General features: G+C 62.0%; 1 protein-coding gene across 3 annotated transcripts in view; it reads left to right on the plus strand.

Annotated features, from left to right (window-relative positions):
- Positions 1-17414, plus strand: part of INPP5A (inositol polyphosphate-5-phosphatase A) — a 167017-nt gene that overhangs the window by 28720 nt on the left and 120883 nt on the right. For all 3 annotated transcript variants that reach the window (XM_039252392.1, XM_039252394.1, XM_039252393.1), the window contains exon 2: positions 13530-13571. In XM_039252392.1, the coding sequence (XP_039108323.1) occupies positions 13530-13571 (42 nt within the window). The remainder of the gene's footprint in view (positions 1-13529; positions 13572-17414) is intronic.

Consider the following 17414-nt stretch of genomic DNA (forward strand, 5'->3'; position numbering starts at 1 on the left):
TTCACACCTCCAGCCTCCAGCCCGGGCTGCAGGTGTCTGGGGCCCCGGAGGGCCTGGAGGTGGTCTGTGGGTGGCCCCAGGGCTCAGGGTGATTGGCTCGCCCGTGCAGGGCAGCGTTCCGCAGGCCCGGATGCCTCGCTCCTGGCCCACAGCACAGTCACCGGCTGCCGGTCCGCCCGTCCACTGCCGCACCGCGGGCTTCACATGTTTCCTGCGCCGCAGATGCGGGCTCCGCCTTCTCCCCCAAGCCTGGCCGGGGGCCAGCAGGAGAGAGAGGGGCTCTGGGCCCCTGACTCACCAAGTTGAGGACTAGATGGGTCAGGGCTTGCAGCGTGCCCGGACACAGGGAGGCTTGGGTTTGCTCCCCGGGGAACGCTGTCTGTGCGAGGCGTGCTCACCGGCCGGGGCCTGAGAGGCACACAAGCCCCCAGCTCCGCCTCCGGGTCCAGCCTGTGGGGCCCAGTGGAGGGCACAGGGCTGTGGAGGGGGCTCTGGGGGTGACCCAGCCCTGCCCGCAGCGGGGGGGCCCTTGTGTGCGTCCCCGGCCTCTGGCCCGGACCCTCTCCTGCGGCTCAGGGACCCTGTGAGGCACGGGGGCACGTGACGCTCGGCGCTGCCCAGGGCGGGGCTCGGTCATGGTTGCCAGTGGGAAGGACTTTGCACGTGTTTATTTTACAGGGGCCCTATTTTTAGACTTAGTTCTTTTGGACTTGAATTTTAAGGTTAAAAAAACCCAAAAACCTCCTGAGACTCAGAAGGAGCGTGTCTGATTATGGGAGAAAGGGGGTCTTGGGCCCTGACCGACCTTCGGGGGCTCGTTGGCCCTGCAGCTCCCCCGCCCCTGCCCGGAGAGGCCCTGCCCTGGGGCCACACTGTGCTGCTGCTGGGGCCTCGCTGGCAGACCCAGGGCTGGGCTGATCCGCTTTCGCTGAGGTTTAGGGGCCGTGCCTGCTTGGTGTGAGGGCAAGGGTCTGGCAGCCTGTGGTCCGTTCTGTTTGGGCAAAAGCAGAGCAAACTGTCGCCTCCCGGAGCCGGCCAGGCCTCGTGGTGACAGTCATGGAAAGGGCCTCACACACTGTCCAGTTCAGCCTTCTGTCTTTTATTTTTAAACTCCTTCCCAGCATTTATCATAGGGTTGGTTCCCAGCATATCATAAAGTTGAAAGAACTTTGCCACTAACGCTGGGTACCAGCCACCTGGGTTCTGTCATTAACACGTTGTGTCCTTGTTTTATGGCTTGCTGGTCTGTCTGTTCACCCATGAGTCATTCCGCTCTTTTACGCATTTCAAGGTCAGCTGCAGGCGTCACTGTGCTCCTCCCTAAATACCGAGTAGGAGTATCGTTAGCTAGGCTTGAGCGTTCAGGTTTTCTTTGTAACGTTTACATACAGTGAAGAGTACACGTTTAAATACGCATTTGCTGAATCTCGACAAACCCAAACCTTTATCACAAAGCAGAACACAGCAGTCATTCCAGAAGGTTCCCCCTGCCCTTCCCCGCCAGGGAGCTGGGCCCCCGTTTCCCTTCAGCTCAGTCTAGCCTGTGCTGGACGCCCCACAGCGGGTGCCGCGTGGGCTGCCCTTCGTCGCGTCCGCCTGCCCGCACGCGGCTTTGACGAGGGTCCTGCTGCTGCCCGTGCCTTTGCGCCTTCTTGTTGAGGGCGCTGCTCCTCGCACGGCTTCCGGCCACGCGGCGGGTTGTCGAGCTCCCCTCCCGCTGACACACACGGGGCCACGTGCACGTTCTGATTGTTACAAGCAAAGACCCTGTGAACATTCTCGTACACGTATTGTTGTGCGCCTGTTCCCACCCCTCTGAGGAAAGTCCACCCGCGAGTGGAACTGGTGTGTCGTGGGCGGAACTTTCCCAGAGCGAATGTGCCATTTTACGTGCTGCCAACGGTGTGGGCCCCGGGGGGTCTTGTCACTCAGGCCCGCTGGGGCGTACGCAGGGGGCTCACTGAGGCTTCCAGTGCGTCTCCTCGGTGGTCATGATCTTGAGCCTCTTTCAGGTTATTGTTGGCCGTCTGTGTGCCTTTTTTTTTTTTTTTTTTTTGGTAAAGTTCTCTGTTTCCATCCTTTCCCCATTTCCTATTGAATCATTTTTGTTATTGATTTGGAAGAGTTCTTACATACGTAGATACCAGGCCTTTGTTGATGCCACTTCTGCACGACTGTCTCCCAGACTGTGGCCTGGCTGCTCATTTTTTTTTTTTTTAATTTTTAATGTTTATTTATCTTTGAGAGAGAGAGAGAGACAGAGCATGAGTGGGGAGGGGCAGAGAGAGAGGGAGACACAGAATCTGAAGCAGGTTCCAGTCTCTGAGCTGTCAGCACAGAGCCCGACGCGGGGCTCGAACCCACGAACTGTGAGATCATGACCTGAGCTGAGATCGGACGCTCAGCTGACTGGGCCCCCCAGGCGCCCCCCCTGCTCATTTTCTTCACGGTGACTTCAGTGACCAGCAGTTGTTAATTATGATTTTTCATGATTGTTGCTTCCTCCCCTAAGAAATCTGCCTACCGCCACGTTGGGAAGACCTTCCCCCCTTTGCTTTCTTTAGCTGTGCGGTTTTATCTGTTATACTTAGGGTTTTTATCCATCTCCAATTAATTTTTGTGTGCGATGTGAGGTAGTGGTAGGGGTGTGCTTCTCCCTGTGGGCGCTGCCTAGCTCGCCGCCGTCGGTCGGTAAGAGCGTGTCTTGCCCCCGCGTGGCTTTGGCACCTTTGTTGAAAGTCAGAGTACAGGTGCGTGTCTCTTTCTGACTCTGTTCTGTTGCGCTGATCTGCTCATCGAATTCAACTCCGGGGCCAACCGTCTCGGTCGCGACAGCTTCGTAGTGAGCCCCCCACTCTCCTGTGCTTCCACGCTTGCTCTGGGCCCTCGCAGCCCGTCGCATTTGCACACACGCTGCGGAGACGGCTGGTCTGTTTCCCAGAGAGCCTGCTGGGGTTAGGCCGGGCTGCCCTGGACCGGTCGTGGGGGCGGGAGGGCATCTGCCGGTGCCGAGTCTGGGGCTTGTGAGGACGGCAAATCCCTTCGTTTACTTGGGTCTTGATTTCTCTCAGCACCTTAAGTGGTTGTCAGCCCAGAGGTCCTGTGTGCCTTTTGCTAAATGTATTCCTACACAACGTGTGGTTTTTTGTGGTCTTGCGAAGACTATTTTCAAATGTTTCACTTTCCAGCTGTCTGCTGTTGTTGTAAAGACACACACACAAGAGAGTCTGTATTGATCTTGTAGCCCGTGGCCGTACTGGCCGTGTCCTTGGGGCCCGTGTGTCCATGTGTCTATGTGGTGTGTCTGGAGCCACAGCACATGCAGACACAGCCGGCTGCACGTTGTGCTCTGCTTCCGAGCCTGGCCAGGGGTGAGCGCGAGTGCTCCCCTGACGGCAGAGCACTGGGGGTGCTGGGCGCCACGGGGGGTTGCCGGGTGCCACGGAGGGTACCTGGAGCCGTGGGAGGAGGGGGTGTGCCGAGGGTGTGGACTTGATCCTATGGTTTTCTCTTTAGTCTGTAAATTTGGGAATTCCATGGATTTCAACAATGTCAGACTGAGGCGGCATCCCTGGGCCAGACTCATGTGGTCACGCCGGGTTTTTTCTTCTGTATTTCTGCACGTGGTCTGTTGGTGCATCGTGCACGTGCACACGCTGGGCTGTACTTTTCTTTCTCCACCGTGTGTCTCTGAACACCTTTGCCAAGATTTGCTCTCAGCGTCATACTGGCTTCTAGAACAAGCGGGAACGAGCCTTGGCTGACAGGACTCACCGGAGAAGCAGCCACTGCTGTGTAGGAAGGTTTTTGGTACAAATCCTATTTCTCTAATAGGTAAAAGTTTCTGTTCCACTGTGTGTCCTTTTACTTTTGGAGGAATTTATTCTCGTCACCTGTGTTGTCAAGTCTGTTGACATGATGTTCGTGTAGAATCACTGTTCTTGGAACATCTGCATAGAGCACCTTTGATTTCTGGTATCGGTCATCTGTGTCCTTTCCTTCTTGATCAGTCTAGGGGCTCATCAGCGTATCAATCCGTTAAGGGCCAGTGTTTTGTGTGGTTGATTCGCTTTATTGTTTGTCACCTGCTGTGTGCTTGAGGCTCAGCCTGTGGCTCCTCTGTGTGGTCGGGGTGGGCGCTGGCTTGGGCATGTGGCCCTGGCCTGCCCAGGGCGAGTTCTCTCTGTCATGTTTTATTATTATTGCTGCTGTTTATTTTTGAGAGAGAAGACAGAGTGAGCAGGGGAGGGTCAGAGACAGAGGGAGACACAGAATGGGAAGCAGCTCAAGGCTCTGAGCTGTCAGCACAGAACCCTATGCGGGGCTTGAACCCACGAACCGTGAGATCATGACCTGAGCTGAAGTCCGACCCTCAACTGACTGAGCCCCCCAGGCCCCCCCCCCCGTCATGTTTCCATGGACCCAGGGCTGTGTTCTTGTTCTTCAGCACCGCACTGCGTTGCCCTCCAGACTCTGCGTTTATGTGATTCCCTCCCCCCGGCATCTTCTTCCTCCGCCGAAGGTGAGGTCCCCGGGGACCCCTCTCCTCTCTGCAGCCGTGTGAACCCGAGGCCCCACACTGCAGGGTAGGGGGAGGCAGCCCTGTGGTCACGGCAGAGCGGGCTCACCCCCTCACCTCCCTGGGTGACCCCGTCCTCCCTGGGGGACCACGGCCGGGGATGAGCCACGTGTCTCTGAAGCCCACTTCCCACTGTTGTGTGTGGATGGTGTGTGTGAACGTGGAAAGTCCGTCACTTAGGGAATCGGAATTGTGTCACTTGGGAAACGGGCAGAGGAATGTGCGCCCAGAGGCTGTGGCCTCGCTGTGCTGCCGGCTGGTCTGTGTTCCCCTTCGGGACGCCCAGGGGTGACCCTCCAATGGGAGAAGCCGCCTGTCTGACCTCACTTACTGCCTCTGGGGCCCTTCCCGGTGGAAGCAGGCAGGTGCCCTGGGTGTGCTGGGCCCTCTGCCAGGCTGCGGGCGTGCCTCCTCCTGGGGGCCTGGGGCGCAGGGCCCCGACTCTGCACCCTGCCACGTGGGGGCCGGCGACGGGCCATGAGGACCCCGGGGACGGCCCCAGTGGCGGCCTGCAGTGCCCTGGGCCTCCCCTGCCGGGTCTCTTTGTCCATCGGCCCCAGAGCGGCCTGTGCGTGTCGGAGGCAGCAGCGCCCTCGCTCTGGGCCCTCCCCGCCCGCGGTCTCCTCTCCGCAGCCCGCCGCCTGCGTTCTGGACTTTGCTGCTGCCGGGCATCTGTGTGCCCAAACCCAGGCGCCCGCTTGGAGCTGGAGTTCAGACTTTGTCATCTGTCATCTGGGGGTGCCCTGCTTGACCCACTTTACCCCTGCCCGGCCCCCTGCCCCCGCCCTGCAGTCTTAGGGGGGTTTGCGTTCAGCCTCTCGGGTGTAACATCACGAGGGCCGCGTGCACGGTCTTGTACACCCGGAGAAGCTGCGTGAACATGGTGCCACGTGGGCTGCTGGCCGTTGTGGAGCTCGGACGGGACCGGATGGCGGGGCTCCGGTGTCTCCAGCGTCTGCCCTGGGGTTCAGGCTGTGGGGGTGGGGCCCTCGGACCAGAGTCTTGATGGAGGAGCAGTGCAGGGGCCCAGGGGAGGCCTGTCCGCGGGCGGGCAGGCAGGGGGCCGTGTGGCTCCGGGACGGGGCGCGTTCCCACCTGCCGCTCCGGTGCCCGCGGTCCAGCACCCGCCCTCTCTGGTGGTGCATCTGGTGGGCAGCTCCGGCCCCGATGGCTGGCCTGGGTGGAAGGTCTCCACAGGGCAGGTCATTGACGCTTTTATAGGCCGCTATTCCAAATTAAGTCTTACTTAATAGAATCCAATCCTGAGTGACTGTAAGTTGTCACCGTGAGTGAAATGTCCCAGGCACCCTGAGGGGAAAGTGGTGATTCTGGGGCAGGTTCGCCCAGGCCTATCCCAGTGGGGTCGGGCTCCGAGGGCATCTTTGTGAGACGGCCCTCTCCCTGCTCCCCGCGGCCTGGCCTGACCCGCAGTGCCCCCTGGGCTCTCCTGGACGGCCCACCTTCGCTTCCTTTTACAAAACTATTTTTAGCCTCGGTATTTCTGAGCACCAGGCCAGACTTCCTTTCTTGTGAAAGGAAATGGTTTTCCTCCGCAGGGATAGGCGTGTGGTGTGGGGAGGATTTCCCGGGGAATCAGGTGGTGTAGACCAGAGCCCGCCCGGCAGGCGCATCCCCGGAGGCCTTGGCCCGCTCTGCGCACAGGCTCAGGGAGCCCCTGGCGCTCATTTGTTTTAACTGACTCGTACTTGAAACTTGTAAGGAAGGGTTTGAGAACGCAGTTTCGCGGCTGGCCTTCACTGTGCGGACACGGGAGCCGTCCCACCGCGGCCCAGTTCGCGCTAGCCGGGCGGGGATGCTGCCCGAGGACCGCGGGCTGCGGCGGCTTGGAGCTCATGCTGCCCTGAGGGGGTTCAGGACACGTGGTGGGAGTCCCAGGGGGTGGGCGTCCCCTGGAAGGCCTGTCCCGACGGCCCCGCCCCCACCCAGGTGAGCGCGTCCGTCCTCAGGCCTCACTGTGGCGGGGGAGGGGGTACCTCCTGCGATGGTCACTCCTGCTTCCGGCACTTTCTTTACCCCTGCAGCCCAGGCCTTGACCTCCTTCCTAAGAAAGTCCTATTTCCAGATGCTTCTCCAGGTTGTAACTGCTGCCTGTAGTTAGTGTGTTTGTGAGCATGGGCCGTGTTGCTGCCTGCAGGGGCCAGGCAGTGAAGACGAGAGGGAGAGGCAGAGACGGAGAGAGACCGGGAGACGGGGAGAGAGACAGAGACACGGAGGGGGGGAGAGAGAGAGACAGACAGACAGACAGACAGACAGAGGGAGGGAAGGCGTCCCTGTCCTGTCTTCTGCGCAGGCAACTGCTGTGAGGTCAGGCCAGGCCCCAGGGCGCGGGGCGAGTCGCAAGGGCGTGTTGGTGGGGGGCATGGTCCCCATCGGAGCACACGGCCCTCGCTGGGCTCATTTGTCCCCGGTCCAGGGGGGTCTGTGTAGGGCCTGCGGTCAGGGCCTGTCACCTCCCAGGGCCTGGGTCGCCTTCATTGCTGACTTTCTCCAGCCCGTGCTCCGGGGCGGGGGGCGCGGCCGCTCCCGCCACCTGGGCCTCCTGCCCGGCTCTCTCTGGCTGCAGCCGTGCACCCAGACGCCTGCCCGCGGGGAGTGGCGCCGTCGGGGGCTCTGCATGTACGCGCCTCGGGTTGTGACGCAGCCGTGAGCAAGGACACCAGGGCAGGCGCCCCCCCCTCCCCCGTCCCCGCCTGGGACGCCCACCTGCCGGGTTCCTGTCCGCGGGGGTGAGCCTCTCGTCAGCCCACTTGGCGGCTTTGCCGGATCCCTCTGTTGGGGTCTCCTGCAGATTTCTCCATCAGGTCTTCTGGCATTTTCTTTGACCTCCAGGAGTTCTTCGGCATCAGGCAGATTAGCCCATGCCGTGTGGCGGACATCACACGTCCGCCTTTCCGGTTGAATTGTGGTCGAGCGAATGGTTCTTTTCAGCAGCGGCAGGTGGACTTTGAGTCCCACTTGCCCAGCGGGGCCGAGGGGCAGGGCTGCGGGGCCTCACCGGCAGGGGTGCGGGCACCCCTCGGCCAGCCTCCCCGGGGGCGAGCGCGTCGCCTCCGCCAGGAGCCTCCTCCTGCTTTCCTTGCACAGAATCTTCACAGTTAGAGATGGATCCCTAACCTTATCTGTGTTCGGTGCTGCACTTGTGACGGGCTTTCTTCCTCAGTTCGTCTTCTGACCGGTGTTTATGTTTAGGACAGTTGTTGATTTTTTATTAATTTTACATCCTGCTCTTTTTCCAAAATTCTTTCATGTTTAGTTGAGTTTTGTCGCCGACCCCGGTCCTTTGCACGTGCTGTCCTCGCACCTGCACCCTGTGGCGGTTCTCTCTCTTGGGTGCTGTTCCTTAGTATCTTTGATGTTGGTTTAAGCGGCATGGAAGTGACGGCGTCCTTGCCCTGCTCCTGGCCGGTGGGCGGGGGTGCCGAGCGTTTCCCCACAAGACAGCGACCGGCTCCAGGGCGAGGCGCCAGCGCGTGTGCCGTGCGGTATTTCTAACACGCATTCTGCCACACTCAACTCTGTTGCTTTGGAACAAGAAATAATAAAAGTAAAGAAAACTTTTAACTCAAGAAGCCGAGATACAGAATTAGGTCATAAACTGAAGTAACATCAGGATGAACGTAAACCAGATTTATTATTGAAATAAAAAGTAAACAAAAAACCCACAAAAAACAGTAAATGAAGGCAATGTCAGGGCTGCCCGCACGTGAGAAAGTTGGGCGCTGGGGGAGTGCACGTGCGGCGGCCACGCGGCGCTCTGCGGCCGGGGCTCCTGGCGCCGCGGGACAGCCTGTTGGTAGAACGGCACCCTCCCCAGAGGCCTCGTTTTGCAGTAAAACCCGAGTGGGCGAAGTGTTGGGAGTGACCCGGACTCTGGCCCGGCGCACGCACCCGCCCGCGTTTGTGATGCGGAGGCCGTGTGCCAGTCTTCCCGTGAGAGCCACGTGCGCTCCGGCTGCCACACGGGCACCGCCTCTGGTTCTGTGGGGGACGTCCGGGCACAGCCAGGTGGGGGCCCCGCCCTCCTCGGGAGGGAAACGTGCTGCCCCCGCTGCGCCCCAAGTCATCACCTTGCTGCGGCAGGGGTGAGGCAGGCCGCGCAGAGCCAGAGCTCAGCCTCCCGCCCCCGACCTTTAGAGCCTCTTGTGAAATTGCCCCCCTGACATGTGATAAGGGCAGACCCACCCAGGATAACGCCCCTTCTGATGAACTTAAGATCAACTAATCTCGGGGTTTAATTACCCCTGCAGAACCTTTCCACCTTGGTCATAGTGTCCCCTGACCAGGGGAGTGACACCTTACTGTCTCCACGGACGCCCAGGCTCCCGGGAGGGCTCTCGGGGAGCCCAGGGGCGGGGCACGCACGGGAGCCGCAGGAACCGACAGGCACTTCCGGGTTCATTAACTTGACGTTAATGGTTGTGGACTTTCATTGAAGAAGTTTCATTTATTTCTTCTTTGTGAATCCACTAGTTTGATCTGTACAATTTTCCTTCTCCCTGAAGAACTTTTTAAAACGTTACTTTTAGGGTAACCCCCCTCCCCCGGTGACGAGTTTTCTCTGTTAACGCCTTTATTTCTCCTTAGCTTTTGGGAGGTGGTTTTGCTGGATGCAGAGCGTGGGGTAGCTGGCACTCCCTCTCCCCACGGGGCCTCCCGCACGCGTGCCACGGCCGTCAGGAAGGTCGCCGTCGGCCGGCCCGGGTGCCTGTCTCGTCCCCGGCTTTGTGCGGCTGGACCCCGTGGCGCGGGGCCGTCCTGGGGCCTGTGACGCCGAGCACTCGCCCCGCCGGCTCCTGGCGTCCGGCGTTGGTGCCTTGTTGGAAAAGGTCGGTCATCAGGACCCACGGGTGTTTTCCGCTGCCCTTTCTGGCTCCTTCCGAAACCCCAGACGTGAGATCGTCTCACAATTCCTGGACGTTCTGTCCTGTCAGGGTTCTCGGCATTTTTGTTCTGGAAGTTTCTGCGGACAGGTCTTCAGGCTCGCGGCTTGTTCCCGCCGCGTGTCCTGCCGCAGTGGTTTTGATTTTCGCGTTTCCTTCAGATTCTGCCTCAAGAGTTTCAGTCGCGCTGCGTGTGGCCGCCGGTCGCTGCGTGCCCTCCACGCCTGCGTCGAGCCCTCCAGCTCTGCCCGTGGTCGGTGGCCCGGAATCCAGCCCCGGCCGGCGTGACTCAGGTGCGTCTTCTGGGCCTTCTGCAGTTTTCCTCTTGCCTGTTGGTCGGCCTGGTAGCTCTTTGCTGAGAGCTGGACTTGAGCTTTGGGGTCGGGGGCTGAGGTCGTGGGAGGCCCGATGCCCCCCGGTGTCCTCCCCTGTGTCCCGGGGGCGCCCGAGGCCGGCTCACAGCTGCTCTGGGTCGTGTTCTCTGGCGCTGGAGTCGGCTGTCACCGCGCCGGAGCCCCGCCAGCAAGCGGGCACGCGTATGGGAGGGGGTGCCCTGCGGTCTGCGGCCGAGCCTTGGACTGTCGCTGCGCCTGTGTCCCTGCACCGTGAACCCCCCCATCCCTTTGGGGCCATAGGCAGGCAGGTTGCGGGGAGGCGCCCTCCCGGGGCCTGGCGACCCCTCCTCCCCAGCACGCAGGCTTTGGGTGCGGAGAGCGTGCTGGGTGCGCTTCACCGAGGCCGCTCTGCCCTCTGCCGGCACCAGGAAGGTCTTTCTCCCAGGGTCCCTCTCCGACCTGGACCGTGAGCACCTGCCGGGCTACCTGGAGGGAAAACCCACCACGGCGTGGGGCCTCCCTGACGCGGTCCCGAGGGCTTCTCCGCACACTCGTCCGCGCTCGGCTCCCGGCTCCCGGCTCCCGGCATCACCAGCTGACCGTCAGCGCCCTCGTACTGGTTTTGGCTCCAGCACCTTCTCCAGGAGAGCAGGTCTGGGCTGCGACTCCCGTGTTCTCCTGTCCCTCGGGGCTCAGGGTGGCGGTTTGCTGGCCGCTCCGGTCCCCTGGCCGGGCTGGGAGACGCCAGGAATGGGACTTGCAAGCCTGTGTGGCCACGGCCGGGATCCCGGCCCTCCAGTTACCTGTGACAAGGATCGGTCAGTTTCTCTGACTCGCTGGTGTGGCCACTTGCATCAGCGGCTTTCCTGACGTGGAGCCCGCTGTGCATTGGCGGAATAGCCCATGCGCCCGCAAGGGGTGAGCCTGTAACGTGCCCTTGCGCCCCTTACCCTTGGGGGTTTGTGCTGATTGGTGCAGGTGGGGCTGGTGGGACGCTCCCTTCCTTGTGTGCCGGCTCCGTGTTTATGTATGAGCGTCACTGCCGCCTGGGAGCGGTGCTGCCCCGATGTCAGCAGCCGCACGCGGTGTTTACAATTAAGTCATGTTAAACCTTCTGCGACATAGTCACGCGAAGCACGTTTCAAGTGTGAATTTGGCTGCGGCAAAGATCCGATGCGTCTGTCATTGTGGAGGGTTCTGCCCGCAGTGCTGGTCCCCATGTCGATGGGAGCATCCTGTGGTGCACACGGTCCAGCCCTGGGGCCACTGGGCGTCTGAGCAGGTGTGTGCGTGTGCGCTCACGTGTGGGAGTTCACGCGCTGGAGGCACATTTGAATCGCTGCTCCTTCCCTGGCCCACCCGTAGCAGCTGTTGTGCCGGAGGCGCGTGGCTGGGGCGGCCTCACACTCTACACGCACTTCTCCCCGTTCGCCACTGGCCTCTCCCTGTTGCTTGCAGAGGTTAACGTGCCGCCACGGCATCCTGAGAGCCTTCACTGTCTCTACTGCAAGCTTTGAGCACTAAGGTAAAAAGTATGAAAGTAGCGACACCTGGGGGGCTCGGTCGGTTAAGCGTCTGACTCTTGGTCTTGGCTCAGGTCATAAACTCGCAAACCGTGAGATCAAGCCCTGCGTCAGGCTCTGTGCCAACAAAGCACAGGCTGTTTGGGTTCTCTCTCTGCCCCTCCTGCTCTCTCTCTCTCAAAATAAATAAATAAAATTTAAAAAACAACAACAACCCCAAATACAAAAGTAACATGCGGTGTGGTAAGCATATTAGAAGTGAAGAGAGCAGAAGTAGCCATTGGCTCGCCCGCCGCGCTCTGCATGTCGGGTTCTGTCCCCGTCGAGGGTGGGCCCTCAGGAGCCGCGGCCGGAGCTGCATCCTGGCCGCACCCCTCCGTGCCCGGCAGCACTTGCACCGGAAGGTGGCTGCATCCCCCCGCCAGTGGACGGCCCTGCACTCGGCTCTTTTGTCTGTGCCAAGACGGGGGGCCGGCAGGGGCTGCTGGGGCCCCGCACGGGAGGCACTTTGTCCGCGAGGCCCTGCTGGCTGTGGCCTGGGGCTCTCGGCGTTGCCGGTTCAGGCGGCGCAAGATGGGGTGGACTCACCGAGTCGTGTGGCCACCACTGTGGTCCATGTTAGAGCATGTCCATCACCCTGGGGAAACCGTGCCCATTAGCCCTGCCCCCACCCCTGGCCACAGTCCGCTTCCTGTCTGCGTGGACTGTGCTGGAGTCCTGGCTTCTCTCACTTAGCGCGTGTTTTGAGGTTCACTGTGTTGTAGCGGGTGGCCGAGCTTCCTTCCTTTATAAGGCCTAGTAACAGTCCTTTGTGTGGATGGGCGATGTTTTGCTCATCCGTTCATCTGCGCGTGGACATTTGGGCCGTCCCGCCTTTGGGCGACTCTGACCTGTGCCCCAGTGAGTGGGACGGGTGTTTGCATTTTGCTGGAGCACGTGCAGACTCCGCTTGTGCTTTAGGGACCCACCGGACTGTTTCCTGCGGTGCCTGGGGCCTCGGGCTCCACTCCGCGCCTGCCGCCAGCCCGGGGTGGGGGGTGTGGGGCCTGTGTGGGTGGCCCTGTGTGCACCTTTCCACGCGCCTCTGCTCATCCTGCCCAGACCCACCTGGTTTATCTTTTTGGGGTACTTCCTCCTTGCTGCTTTGCGGGGGGGGGATGCCAGAGTCTGGGGGGCTCACTGAGTGGGGGTTGGGGGGTGGCTGGCACTGGGCCCAGCCCCTCAGCTTGGTCCTGGGGGCGAGCACGCCCCACACCTGCCTGGACCCCAGCCGCTGTGTCTGTCACACGATCCTCAGCTCTCCCTGCCAGTGGCCTGCGGGCCCTCGTTCCACAGCCGGGCCCCTTCCCTTCGTCACCTCGTCTGCAGCCCCGTTCCTGTGTTTCGGGGCACAGGCAGAAGCAGCAAGCACCTCCTCGTGGGGCCGGCCGAGGGCTGCCGCCCCACTGCAGGTCGTGGGGTGCGTCTGGGCTCAGGGCAGGGACCTCGCTGTCCCTGAGCTAGCGGCTGGTTCTGTGTGGCGACAACACGTACCGTGAGATGGCCACTGTCACCGTTTGTGAGCGCAGCCCCGTGACATCGGTGTGTCCAGGTCTCTGGAGCTCTGTCGTCCTGCCTTGAAGAGCACCCTTCCTGCCCAGCCTCACACCCACGTTTCCTGTCAGTGCCTTGTCCCCGGCTGGGGTTAGGTGGGCACCCCCAGCAGCGACACCTGTGGACAGGAGACGATGCGTCGTGTGCAGCTCTTTCTGGGAGCGCCGGGCGCTTGAAGCCGGCCCTCGGCGCCCTGCTGCTCCCTGCCGCGTCCGGGAGGCTGGCCTGAGGGCCGCAGTGCACAGCGCAGCCCGGCCCCTGGAGGACAGAGGTGCCGCGGGCTGGCGCCTGCCGTTCTGTCCTGCGGCAGATGCCGGCCCGGCCGGGGACTGGCCTCCCAGCGACCCCCATGGGACGGAGCAGGGCCTGTGGTCGGTGTGGACGCCGGGGCTGCGGGGCCTGCCCATTGCCTGGCGAGTTTGGTCTCTGGGGCCCCAGAGCCAGGCCTCTCCTGGGGGGCGGGAGGGCCCCCCACGCAGAGGGTCCCCGCACGGGCCCCACAGTGAGGCCCGCAAGTGGGTGCTCATCAGAGCATCTTCTGCTCGTGTGTTGGGGCCGTGATCTGACTGTGTTTTCTTTCTCTCTTCCTGATTTACAGCCAGAAAACCTGCAGAAGACCTGGCTGCGGGAGTTCTATCAGGTAAGCTGCGCCGCGGCCGCGCTGTAAGTATGTGTCCTCGTGGAGACTGGGCTGTGTCCCAGCCGGGCGCGGGCTGGGCTGCTGCGGGGCTGGCTGTGAGGGGCGTCCCGCCTCCGCAGAGGCCGTGTTCGGATCCCTCTCCCTCCGGCAGGGGCCTCTGCGTTAATGGAGAGGGGAGGCCACTAGGGGCCTTTCAGAAGGGTCCTGTGGTTGCAGCGTAAAGGTGGCAGAGCCACGTGGGAGGCCACGGTGGGGTCGAGGTCAGGGGGAGGAGGACCGGGGCCCAGGCTGTGGGGCAGGTGCTGCCGGATGAGGGTCAGGTGCTGGCACTGTGTGCGGGGCAGGCGTTGGCAGAGCCCGCGGTCAGCAGTGAATTCTGTTCCGGATGCCGGGGAGCAGGTCGGAAGGGGCGGGTGGACGGCCTTGCTGCCGGGGCGTGTGCCGCGGGGAGACCAGTGACTGGCACGGCCGGGGGGCCAGGGGCAGCTCAGGTGTTCCCAGGTGTTTCCAGATGACTTAGGCAGTAGTGAGTTGCGCACGTGGCACGTGTGCGCGTGGGAGCCCCCAAGTAGGAATTTGGATAGGCTGCTCCGGGGCAAGGGACTCACGGGGACCTTGTGGTGAGAGGGGCTGAGTGGCCAGGGGTCCAGCTGGGCAAGGCCCGCGGGTGACTGGACGCGCCAGGGCGTGAGCGGTCCGCGGCTCAGAGGAGGGTGGCACAGGTGGGGCGGGCGGGGAGGGGCGACTGGGGGATTGTCCCCGCCCCCACCCCGCTCTCTTGCGAGCCTGCGGCTGTGCTGTGTGAACAGGGTGCAACAGGAGGTGCGGGGGATGGGCCTGGGCCTCCCTCCCTCCTGGGCACAGGGTCCGGTGGGCTGAGGTCCGAGGGGCTGAGGGGCTGCTCACGCAGGGGCTATGTCCTGCCTGCCCCTTGTGGGGGGGGGGGGTCGAGCGCGGCCGAGTGTTGGGTCTGCTGGTGCTGACGGCTCAGGGGCGGTGGCAGGTGGTGGCACATTGCGGGACGGCAGAGCCTTGGGCAGGCCTTTCCGTCCCTTGCTGTCCTGTCCGGCGAGGCGTGACCCCCGGGGGTGTTCGGAGGTGGGGTCCCTCCCTCGCCATTCCACACAGATTGTCCGCCATGTGTCATGCTTGGTTCGCGGCAGAGATGGAAAAAGGCCGCGTAGACATCAGGGAAGCTCTGGAAGGAGCATCCTGTGGGGTGAGCGGGTGGGAGGCCGTCAGCGGGGCGTCTGGGGCCGTGAGGTGGGGCTGGTGGGCTCTCAGCCCCCCTCCTCCCGGGACCCCCGGCCCAGGCCCGGCCCTGGCCGAGCTGTCGCCAGTCCGCTGCAGGCCGGAAGCCGGGCAGGTGGGCAAAGCAAGGGCCCTTCCTGGCCGAGTGCTGGCCTCGGGGCCCCTCTGCCTGAGGCGCCCTGCAGCCCGCCCCTGGCTCCCTGGGTCTCTGTCCATTTGGGCTGGAGCGGCCACTGTGTGAAGCTACAGCTCATATTTGTTTCTCAAAGGTGGGCCCTTGGGGGGGCGGGTAGGAGGAGCACAGAGTGTGAGATCTCGCAGGTGCGCATCCTGGGGGGGGGGGCGAGCTGCCATCCTGGCTCCCGGCGTGGAGAGGCCCCTGGGGGCAGGACGCCACCCGACAGGCCCCAAACTGGGTTTCAGTGCCACCTTTGCCCTTCTTACTCTGTTGGTGACGCGGCCACTGGTCATCACTGCCGTGGCAGCCAGGTAGCTGTGGTCTGCAAGTGAGTCCGGGCCGGCAGCTGCCCCTCCTGTGAACTCTGACCCCTGGAAAACCACAGACCACAGGTGTTTCCCCCTTGCTGAGCCTCCTCACTGCACACAGCCACGTTGGGCTGTTTCCGGAATCTGGGACCCGGAACCCAGAGCCTGGAGGGGCAGGTGGCTCCTCGTGTCCGATTGCAGAGCCTTTAATACAGAGAAAGGGGGTCGAGGGCCACGGTGTGCAGCGTGGAGGTGCTGTTCTTCTTGGTTTGTATGCAGACGTCTCCTCAGAAGGAAAAAAATTCAGTGACAGTTCCTTTTTCTTTATTTTAAAAACCTTTTTTACATGTTTATCTTTGAGAGACAGCGAGAGTGTGTGCAGGGGTGGGGCAGAGAGAGAGGAAGACACAGAATAGGAAGCAGGCTCCAGGCTCTGAGCTGTCAGCACAGAACCTGACACGGGGCTCGAACCCATGAACTATGAGATCATGACCTGAGCCGAAGTCGGATGCTGAACCGACTGACCCCCCGGGTGCCGCTTGGTAACAGTTCTCATAGGAATTGAACACAAGTCCCCAACACATTTTGGGCTCACCTGGTCCGTGAGGCGCCAGGCAGCTGGCCCGAGCAGAGAGGAAGTGGGTCCCACCGGAGCCCAGGCCAGCACTGGGGGTCGACGCACCCTGAGGCCCCGGGGCCGCTGTCCCTGCCTTTTAAATAAATGTTTAATCTTGGGATTTCTGTGATGCAGTTCTTCTGTTTTTCAAAGGAGCCTTTGATAAGCTGCTTTTATAAACACAGTTGAACATGACATCCGTGCCCTTTAGAGCCCTTGGATTAATTTTTGCTTTTTCTGCAACACTTGATCACCATAAAAATGCAGCGAGCAGGAGAGATATTGCTGGTGTTTCCATCCTTAGTTCTGACGGGCCTCTGACGCTTTGGCGGCCAGGATTTTTACATATTTGGTCCTGAGTGCGGCCTTGGCACCAGAGACGGTGGTCAGTCTTCCAGAAGGTGCAGAGCCTGGTGTCACCCCTGCTGGCCTCCCCCCGCCCCTCCCTGTCCTGTCTGCCTGAGCACCAGACGCCAGGACCTGTGGCCGGTGACCCCGGGCTCCCCTTTGTTGGCGTGCACAGGCTCCAGGTGTAGGGGCCAGTCCCTGCTGTTCCCCACCTCCATGCCAGCAGCAGGGCTGTGAGCCCTTCACGGTCCACCCGGAACCTGCCCCAGGCCCGGCCGCATCCCCGCTCTGCTCTCTGTAAGCAGCAGGGTGCCCCCTGAGACTGTAACCCCAGTCGGGTGGCCCTCCTTCCCGTCCCCCTGGGTGAGGGCCCAGGGTCCGTGTGTGGCCTGCTCTGTGCTGTCCCCAGAACGCCGGGTGTCTCAGCCTCTCTGCTTGCTCCAGGCTGGCCGCTCGCACCCTCCCGCCCCATGCACTCCCTGCCCCCATTCTCCCCCCCACTTGTCACACAGCCACTCCCCCCCCCAACCTTGGAGAGGCCCCTCCTGGTCACTCTCTTGGCCTCCCCATACTTTTACTGTGTTTTGTGGATTCATCGCCACCATCTGAACTTGAACTTGCAGTCTGTGTCTGTTGGGTGCTTTTAGATCTGTCCCTCTGGAAATGCAGGCTCCACGTCTGGCATCCACGGCAGGATCCAGCCATGGCCTGGATCTGGGTCCCCATCAGGTTCCTGCCCTGAAGGTGGTGCTCGAGGTGGGGCCTCTGGGAGGTGCCTGGGGTGGACGGGCCTGGGGCGGGTCCACCATCACATGACTGTAGTGTGACTGCCCCTCGAAGGAAACCGAGGCCACAGTGTGGGAGCGCCAGATGGCCCCTGTCCTCGGGAGCACCCGTCACGCTGGAAAGACAGCTGGAAAGCCCCACGGGGGGCCCAGTGGTGGTGCTCAGAAGGACATGGCCTGCCTGGGGCTGGGGGTGCAGGCCCCTCTCGGCGGGGTTCTCAGGGAGGCTCTCGAAGAGGCCGTGCCCAGACCTGCCTCCCGGTCCGCTGCCCTCTCCACACTGCAGGCAAGGCTGCTGGGAAGCCGGCTTTATGTTTTCTCCCCTTTACGGCAGTAGCGCATTTGTGAAGAGGCTCT

The sequence above is a fragment of the Hyaena hyaena genome, unplaced genomic scaffold (assembly GCF_003009895.1).
Source record: "Hyaena hyaena isolate Hyena2069 unplaced genomic scaffold, ASM300989v1 scaffold_409, whole genome shotgun sequence".
Classification (NCBI taxonomy): Eukaryota; Metazoa; Chordata; class Mammalia; order Carnivora; family Hyaenidae; genus Hyaena; species Hyaena hyaena.